We start from the raw sequence: 9,823 nt of genomic DNA on the forward strand, positions 1-9,823 counted from the left end.
ACAGACAGACAGATAGATAGATATGAATGAAAGATATTGACAGACAGACAGACAGACAGACAGACAGACAGACAGACAGATAGACAGATAGATAGATAGATAGATAGATAGATAGATAGATAGATAGATAGATAGATAGATAGATAGATACACCAATAGATGGACAGACAGATCTAGATAGATTGATAGAAAGACAGATAAAGTCTGTTCTTTGTCTTTTTAAATAACTATTCCATCACGATCATGATGGAAATACAGCATTTAAACCATTTGCGAATTTAAAGTCTTGCAATAAACAATGTAATAAAGTGAAAGTAGGCGTAGTCTCACAATATAAGTGTAAAGTGAGCTAAACACTATTCAAATACTGTAGAAGACAACTGCAACAAAACAAAACCAAACCACTCTGATGAAGTTATAGATTATCTGTTTTAATTCCATAATTACAGAATTCTAGCGTAAAGATTCGAGATTTCTCAGCAAATCATCTGAAGAACAAAGGAAGATGGGGAAGAAACAGGGTTGTGGACAGTGATACAGGCCATGCGATGGAGACTCAGCGCCGGCCGGCGGATGGCTGCGGCAGACGGTGTTTAGACATCTCTACATCCAGATCAGCAAAGGTGTACGCGTTGTACTGGTGGTGTTGCAGGTTCTTGTACGTGGTGTTGTCAAAGGGCTCCGGCTCCGGGGCTTTCTCTGGGGCTTGTTCTGAGGAAATTAATAATGTAAGAGATTAAATGTAAGACGTGAAACTAGGGGGAAAAAAACACAAAAACAAAAAGTGCATTGACAACAATGGAAAGACAAGAAGTTGTTTCAGAAAGAAAAGCCCATTTAACCAAGTCCAAGCGAAACCATGATTTTGGTTGACTGAACATTTGTTTTAAATTAGAAGATAATCTCGATTGAAAATATTCCCAACAAGGTTGAATCAAAGTAAAAATGAAACATGCTAGAATGAATTACATCTAAAAGAACCAAGGAAGAGCCTTCCTGTTAATCCCTTAGTAACTCTTCAAACGCATTTCTGAGAGGAATCGTCACACCTTTCATCACACCTTTCACCTTTCAATCACTTCCAATCCCCAGGTGGTCCTTTACACAAAAAGGTGTGAGGAGCCTCCAGCCTTTCAGACGTCTGACAGTTTCCCTCACAATAACCTTAATTACTTTGTAATTTTCCATTTCACACTACAGCTAAATCAAACTTTAACAACAAGAACAGTAAACCAGATGCTAATAAAGAGAGGATCTTTCCACATTACTCTGTTATCGTGCTCAGTTCTGCCATAAACATCAATATTATACAAACACAATTATAACATCCAATCTAAAGCATAACTGCACAAACTCATAAATGAAACATCCCACATTCATGACTCTCAACATATGCACTTATTTGTAATTTATGGAGCACCGCACATGACATGCAGACAAAAATATATATATAGTGGCCACGAATTAAGAATTAATTCTTGTTTTAGTAAATCGTGGCCATGTTGAACTAATTTGTTCCCTCGATATGATTGAATTAAATCAAGGGAACGAATTATTACAATGTGTTCAGTCTTCACGTGCTAAAAAGCATCAATATTATCTTTAGCATAACACGATCACATAAACAATATTCAATTCACAAAACAAGAAAATGTGTACATTAAGCACAGAATATATACATTCAGATCTGGGAGTGGAGATGTTCATTCATGCGGGGACAGGAAGAGCGAAAGAGTGAAAATAGCGCTTTACATTGCTCATACGATGACTATAAAACAATTGAGGGGCACACAAAAGCAAAAAGTTAATCTTACACTTGTGGAGGGGTAAACAATTAAGGAAAGTGTAAAATTGTGTAAAGTTGGCTTTACCCTATACATGTCCACTGGTGCGGAAGAAACCGGTTCAACAGCACTCAAAACGCTACAGCTTATATAGTGCATATACTCTGCTTTGGTAATATACGGCTGTGTGGTCATCAATATGCTCTATGAATGTTGACTTTACTTCTGAATGCCCAAGGGATACATGTGACTTCAATTTAATAAACATTCATTATCCCAGCCACAGTCCTTTCACAACGAAAGTGTGAAAACTGTATTTCAAGTACAAATGTAACAAACTGAATTAAATACTGAATCTACCAAAAGCACAAGCTTAGCTCTTGTGGACACAAAAAGTAAATAAGGTGTTGATGATCATGTGGATTATTAGGTACTTTTTACAATTAAAAATCGATTTGTTAATTGAGCCGAGGTGCCTAGCAAATTTTTAATGCGAAAAATTACTGCAAAAGAGTGTGTGAGCCACAATCATTCTACCCCTCCAGTGTCCTTAAAGAGTGTTCACACACACAGCACGTTTATCACTGGTGTTACTGTTGGTTCAAGCAGGTGTTCCTACAGTTACTGAAGAGACATATCTTTAGAAAAACTGATCAAATGGATAATTTATTTTAACATGAATGATTGGACAGACAGACAGACAGACAGACAGACAGACAGACAGACAGACAGACAGACAGACAGACAGACAGACAGACAGACAGACAGACAGACAGATAGATAGATAGATAGATAGATAGATAGATAGATAGATAGAATACAGGCAGAGATAGATAGACAGACAGACAGACAGAGATGGATGGATGGATGGATGGATGGATGGATGGATGGATGGATGGATGGATGGATGGATGGATGGATGGATGGATGGATGGATGGATGGATGGATGGATGGATGGATGGATGGATGGATGGATGGATGGATGGATGGATGGATGGATGGAATACAGGCAGAGATAGATAGATAGATAGATAGATAGATAGATAGATAGATAGATAGATAGATAGATAGATAGATAGATAGATAGATAGATAGATAGATAGATAGATAGATAGATAGATAGATAGATAGATAGATAGATAGATAGATAGATAGATAGATAGACATACAAAGATAGACAGACAGATATATAGACAGATATATAGACGGATATTTACTGCTGTATGTGTGAACGGCTCCTTAGAGTTAGACTTGTTGATGAAAACACAGCTTTGGAAAACATGTTCAGTTAATTACGCTCTAGAAGATCTGCAGGACTATTTTGAAATGAGTTAAATGGCTAATTACACTTTAATAATGCAGACAGAGGAATAGCGAGTAGTGAATAATAAATAGAAGCCACTTCAAACCTCAACCTAGGGAACATTGTTTAGGTAGAAATAATAAATGCTAAAGAAGTCATGCAATGTCATGCAAATGTTAACAAAATAACTAATTAAAAAAGCAAATGCACAATGAAGATCAAAAGTTGCGAAGCCATTTGAGCAAAAGCCTTAGTAACAGCAGTCCCACTAAAGCCATGTAAAGATATTAGTGTTGAAAAAAAGGTAAGAGAAATGTGTTTCTGTGATGTGACGGATCCAGAGAAAGAAACTGAGTAAGGATGTGTGGTGTACCCTCAGGTGTTTCCACAACGTCCGTCTCAGCCAGAGCCTCGACAGCATCAGCGGTCACAGGTGCAGGGTCCACCAGCTCTTCTGAAGGGGTTCCTTCAGCGTTCAGCGCTCCTGCCTCAGCTTTGGGTGCAGGAACATCTCCAGGAGCCTCGGAAGATACGTCAGGACCAGCGTCAACAGCGGTGTCAGCTACGTCTTCAGACCTGGCTTCTGTAGTGACTTCTGGGGGAACTTCTGCAGAAACTTTGACAGTCTCTTCAACTTTGATTTCTGGTTCCTCTTCAACTTTCATTTCTGGTTCCTTTACAACAGCAATCTCCTCCGTAGGAGCCGTTTTAATTTCTGTTGCAGAGTCCAATATATTGTCAGAAGTGGCAACTGTAATGGATTCACAGGAAGCTTCAGGAACTGCTTCACTGGAAACTTCAGGAACTGCTTCACTGGAAACTTCAGGAACTGCTTCACTGGAAACTTCAGGAACTGCTTCACTGGAAACTTCAGGAACTGCTTCACTGGAAACTTCAGGAACTGCTTCACTGGAAACTTCAGGAACTGCTTCAGACGTGGAGGATATTACAGGGGCAGGATCAATAAGGGTCTCCACTGATCCAACTGGCTTAGCACTTGGTGCAGGAACCTCTTCTGGTGTTGCTTTAGTCACAGTTTCAGCACTTTCTTGAGCTTCTCCAAATGCTGTAGTTTCAGGGTTTGCTTCTTTATCTGGAACACCCACTTCTTCAGTTGTCAGTCCAGGAGCTTTCTTCTCTTCTGCTGCTTTCTCTCCAGTCTGCACCGGTGTTTCAGTCTTTGGTTTCTCATCATCAGAATCAGAGTCTGAATCAGAATCACTGGAGGATGAGGAAGAGGTATCGTCTTGATCTTTCTGTACTTCTGCCTTAACATCCGAGGTCTTACTTCCTCCAATTTCTGCAGTGGCTCCATTAGTAGGTGGGACTTCCGTGATCTTTGCCTCTTCTACAGCAATGTCCGCCGCTGCCGTTTCAGCAACAGGACTGTCAGCTGTCGTCTCATTTGCAGCGGGTGTGGAAACCGCCTCAGCAGTTTCAGACTTACCTAAAGCTACGTCTTTGAGAAGAAATCCTGCGGCAGACAGCTTAGAGGGGAAGGCAACAGCGGGCTTGTAGGCTAGAAGAGAGGCCCGCTCATCGGCCTCTATGGCTGAGGAAACGGTAAATGGGATAAAATATATAAGATCGTTTTTGTAGTTTATTACATTTGAGAAAACCTCCAGTTCAACGCAACTATTAAACCCAGCAAACACCATAAGAAAACCTGACACACCCTATCAAAGTGCCTTTTTAAGGAAAGTCAGAACACTCAGCAGCCATCTTGGTAACGCCTCCCAGGGTAACTATTCTCTATCTGGACAACAGGCGTGCAACTACGGCTCTATTTGAATGTGGAAAGACCTGTTTGGTAAGCTTAAATAAAATAGTTCAAATCACCAATAAAGTTTTACCAAAATGCAAACTGAGGCTCTTTAGCTGAAACCAGGAGAAAATTTTCATTTTTCAGGGTGGTTCAGCTAATGAGCATTCACATACTAGAGCAATAATTTAAATTAAAGACCACATGAAATCAAAATTGAAGTTGTGTGCCTTTAAGTCCATGTCTGTAATTTTTGAGGCCATCTACTCTACCTTTCAAAGTTTGGGGTCGTAAGATTATTATTTTTTTTTTTTTAATAAATGAGTACTTTTATACAGTAATGATTTATTAAATTGATAGAAGGGGATAGAAAAGACATTTATAAATGTTACAAAAGATTTCTATTAAGAGTGCTCTGATCAATTGGGTGCCGATTGTCTCTATAAAGGCCGATCAGATGACGCAAAACACGCGAGACAGTTTTTCTAAGCACAGCTAAAATTGCTTCACTACATTCACCAGCCAGAGCTGTGTGCGATTCTTTCCTCAACAGCGGTGCGCTTTCGTTCCTCCCTAAAAGCCCAAACATAACGTCCAAATCCGCTAAATCAGTGATTGTCATAAAATGCAGTCTACTGTTACTAAACAGCAGGATGTGCTTGCTGATAAAGAGTTAGTGAAACTGCATTGAGCCGCAAAAGATGTTCTCCAAGTGCCTTTCTGTGTGCGTCCTCCGAGACAAGCAAAGTGAACTTTGGGCTTCGGGTTCACGCATAAACAGTCAAATACATACATAAATATGTTAAAACGCCCGGCTTAGTGATAATTTGCTTAAACACAGTTGTTTCTGACTTAAGTGAACATAAACAGCCGGGAGCTAAATTGCAAGCGTTTCAGAGCATTAGCTCTTAAAGTGACAGCAGCCTAACAAACCTGCTGTTGTCTGTGTCATTAATGTTAATCAAACAACAAAAGACAAGGGGAAAATTACTCGCTGCTCTTTCGTAGATTTAGTAGGATTAATCTATGTTTAATTTATACAGTGAAGACTATGCAGTGTTGTTTTACATTTGATTACTTTCTGTTGATATTTGTTAAGCTCTAAGCTGTTCCTAATCACCTCTAAAAGACGGAATGGAACATGTTGCACACTATTTGGCAATAAATATAGAATTGTTGATTCATGATACTTTCTCATCTCTTAATTTTAATAAGTAATATACATTAAGAATAGCAAAATAAATAAATAACACCACATGATAAATAGAAAGCCTTTCTATTTATCACATAGTATTATTTATTTCTGTGATCGGCCCCAAAAATCCTGATCGTAGCACCATTCATTTCAAATTAATGCTGTTTTTTTTTTACTTTTTATTCTTTGAATACAGTGTGAAAATATTGTGAAAGATTATTGCAATTATATTTAATATATTTAAAAACGTAATTTATTCCTGTGATCAAAGCTGAATCACAGGAATAAATTACGTTTTTAAATATATTAAATATAATTGCAATAATTTTCACAATATTTTCACACTGTATTTTTAATCAAATAAATGTAGTTTTGGTGAGCATAAGATACTCTTGTCAAAAACATGTTTATCTTACTGACCCCAAACATTTGAATGGTAGGACTGTACATAGTGCACTACTAAAACATGACAAATCTTTTACCAAATACACACATCTGAAATGTACAAATAATTCTGTTCCATGAAATATACTGATACATCATCTTCAAGGGCATATCCAAATTCTGCATGCCTGATACAATGCTCTATTGAATGAGAATGTTCCCTTCCCTAAATCATAAACACCTGCTGTGACTGACTAGCAGCAAATCGTGGCTTATGGCTGTGATGTAAAAAAACCAAAACAAAAAAACAACGCAGGACAAGCCCTTCAATATTTCCTGCCCCAAAAAATGTCAGTAAAACCATTATTTTGCCATATAAAAGTACTACAAATTGAAATAAATGTCACCTTCGATATAAAAAAATTGAGGAATCCCTTGACCAATGATAATAATGCAGACATAGTATTACTGCATGGGCTTTCAATTGTATGTCCTCAAACTGTTCAGCCAAAAGTAAATGGTTCTTTTGAATTTCTTCCACAGCAATGAACATGAAAACTACATACGCTTAAAGGTGCTGCAAGTTTATTTTATTACCATGCATAAATGTCCCTGTTATATCACTGAAATATTAGTTGTTCTGAGAAATGTGTTAACAACCGCTTTTAATCTCTTAATTACAAGAATTACAAATATATTCAATCCTGTTATATAGGATCCACTGAACAGACATTTAGATGTTTATTTTAAACTGGAAAGTAATACAAATCTAACTATGTAAATAAAGCTCTTTAACACATTACTTGTATTTTTACAACACTATGATGTAGTGTGTCCCATCGGGTAATTAAAAGTTCTAAGCACACTTGTAGTCTTCATGACCACTTGAATACGTGTAATACAGGAAACACGTAGTGCAAGTAGACAGTGGTAAGGTGTAAAGACTGCAAGAGTGAGTATTGAGAGTGAGACAGGCTCTAATTATGGAAGAAGATACAAAATAGCTAATCACTTACAGCAACTCTAAGCACAAATAATGATGAAACATATAATCATGCTGTAGACACATTGTAAGTGTGATTGGATTAGCCTATAATATAGTATGTGTGCATGAAACAACAGGAAATTCAAGATTCAAACTTAAGATGGAAATAATAAGCATGCCCTTACTCTTACTTGAAGCCTTTGCCTTTTTAGGTGTTTTGGGTGGGACATCGCCTTTAGTGCACAGTGGTGCAACAAATGGGGCCCTAGGTGTGCTCCAGCCCTCACGCAGGAGACACTGTATGAACACAGAGAGACACATGTTATTCTGAAACAGTAGACAATTAATGCAACTCACTAGGTACACTAAGTACAGCACACTAAATAGTGAAATTAAATGCTGATGTATAGATGGATAGTGAAATCTTAAATCAAGTAATATAACACACACATATTTCTATCCATTCATTCATCCATCCATATATACAGTACCAGTCAAAAGTTTGGAAACATTACTATTTTTAATGTTTTTGAAAGAAGTCTCTTATGCTCATCAAGCCTGCAGTAAAAAAAAATATTTTATTATTATTACAATTTAAAATAATGGTTCCCTTTTTTAATATATTTTAAGATGTAATTTATTTTTGTGATGCAAAGCTGAATTTTCATCAGCAAGTCTTTGGTGTCTTATGATCCTTCAGAAATCATTCTAATAGGATGATTTGATACTCAGTTATTATCAATGATGGAAACAGTTGTGCTGCTTAATATATTTTTTTGGAATACTTTTTTCAGGATTCATTGATGAGTAAAACGTTAACAGCATTTATTCATAAAAACAGCATTTATTCAAAATAAAAACATTTCTAACAATATAAATCGTTACCATCACCTTTTATCAATTTAACGCATCCTTGTTGAATTAAAGTACTAATTTCTTAAAAAAAAATTAGTTATTGTTCCCAAACTTTTGAACGGTAGTGTATATTGTTACAAAAGATTTCTATTCTAAATAAATACAGTTCTTTTTAACTTTTTATTCATCAAATAATCCTGAAAAAAGTATCTCAGGTTATAAAACAAATATTAAGCAGCACAACTGTTTCCAACATTGATCATAAATCAGCATATTAGAATGATTTCTGAAGGATCATAAGACACCAAAGACTGGAGTACTTGCTGATGAAAATTCAGCTTTGCATCACAAAAATAAATTACATTTTAAAGTATAGGCTATTAAAAAAGAGAACCATTATTTTAAATTGTAATAATATTTCATAATATTACTGTTTTTTTTTTTTTACTGCAGGCTTGATGAGCATAAGAGACTTCTTTCAAAAACATTAAAAATAGTAATGTTTCCAAACTTTTGACTGGTACAAATATATTATATATATATTATATATATATATATATATATATATATATATATATATATATATATATATATATATATATATATATATATATATATACTGTTATATTACTTAATTTAACATTTCACTGATATGACTAACGTTATAGCCTATTAGCTATCCATCAGCTTTTAATTTCACTACTGAGGTTATAACGGATATAAGTCCCTTTTTATCGTGTCTTTATCTCATTCAAAAGGCACGTGATCATTTGCACATTTACAAAGTATCTCTAGATCATCTCCGTAAAAATCAGAAAGATTAGTCTATTATTACCTTGACAGATCCAAGTCGACCTAACCTGAGCAGGGACGTCGCCATCTTTGTTCTCCTGTTATTATTGTCCGTGTGGAAAATGAAATTCACGACTCAATCCTCATCGATAATTTCTTCAAAACAAGACTTACTTTTTATTTTAAAAGCGTGATCATAAAAGTATCTCATACTTAATATCTCTAACAATATTTAGCGTACTTCTGTCATTAAATGGGTCATTCGCGGTGACAAAATAATGGACAAAATAAAAAAAGGGTGGACAATTGGTATAAAAATTGGATAGGTGATCTCACATAGAACCAGTTACAATAATACTGAACTGGATTTTGATAGGAAACAATATGTAAAGCATCACTAAAGTGGACATTGTGACCTAAAATCAGCCACTGCGCCATGTCTGTGCAACAAGAAGTTAACATAAAAGGTTTCTAAAAAAATAATTTCATGGTAATTTTAAAATGTTTTTTTTTTCCTATTAACTTTTTCATATATTTTCCTAAACAGATTGGATGTGTTGAGGTCTTGAGGATTATATCATCAAATTGGAAACATAAATTTGTCAAAACAGTCAGTTAAAATGATAAAATAATATCACTTACTTACTTGCTCAAGTTGTTTTCCCAGAAGTGATGACTGCTTTATGATATGATGTCATTTAGCTTTTCAAACTTTCATTTAAAGGGAAAGTAGTCAAAAATAACAGATTGGACTTGAAGGAC

General features: G+C 35.7%; 1 protein-coding gene across 3 annotated transcripts; it reads right to left on the bottom strand.

Moving 5' to 3' along the window:
• Positions 1-410: 410 nt before the first annotated feature.
• ndufv3 (NADH:ubiquinone oxidoreductase subunit V3) lies at positions 411-9,212 on the bottom strand. Of its 3 annotated transcripts, XM_081368661.1 has the most exons (5): positions 9,105-9,212; positions 7,606-7,711; positions 4,536-4,640; positions 3,462-4,454; positions 411-711 (listed from the first exon to the last, which is right to left on the bottom strand). In XM_081368661.1, the coding sequence occupies exons 1-5, from the start codon at positions 9,147-9,149 to the stop codon at positions 557-559; spliced, it is 1,404 nt and encodes a 467-aa protein (XP_081224787.1). In that variant the 5' UTR covers positions 9,150-9,212; the 3' UTR covers positions 411-556. The 3 variants fall into 3 exon arrangements, with proteins under 3 accessions (XP_081224787.1, XP_081224786.1, XP_081224785.1); XM_081368660.1 differs by having other exon boundaries at positions 3,462-4,640; positions 9,105-9,189; XM_081368659.1 differs by having other exon boundaries at positions 3,462-4,640; positions 7,600-7,711; positions 9,105-9,189.
• Between the last annotated feature and the right edge of the window lie 611 nt (positions 9,213-9,823).

Source organism: Scardinius erythrophthalmus (assembly GCF_964197995.2).
Source record: "Scardinius erythrophthalmus genome assembly, chromosome: 6".
Taxonomy (NCBI): Eukaryota; Metazoa; Chordata; class Actinopteri; order Cypriniformes; family Leuciscidae; genus Scardinius; species Scardinius erythrophthalmus.

Coding starts and splice junctions, on each gene's coding strand:
- ndufv3 (XM_081368659.1), bottom strand. CDS start 9,149: ATGGCGACGTCCCTGCTCAGGTTAGGTCGACTTGGATCTGTCAAG. Junction 4,641..7,599: donor GGCAAAGGCTTCAAGTAAGA/GTAAGGGCATGC, acceptor CCGTTTCCTCAG/CCATAGAGGCCGATGAGCGG. Junction 712..3,461: donor CGTTGTGGAAACACCTGAGG/GTACACCACACA, acceptor TAATTTCCTCAG/AACAAGCCCCAGAGAAAGCC.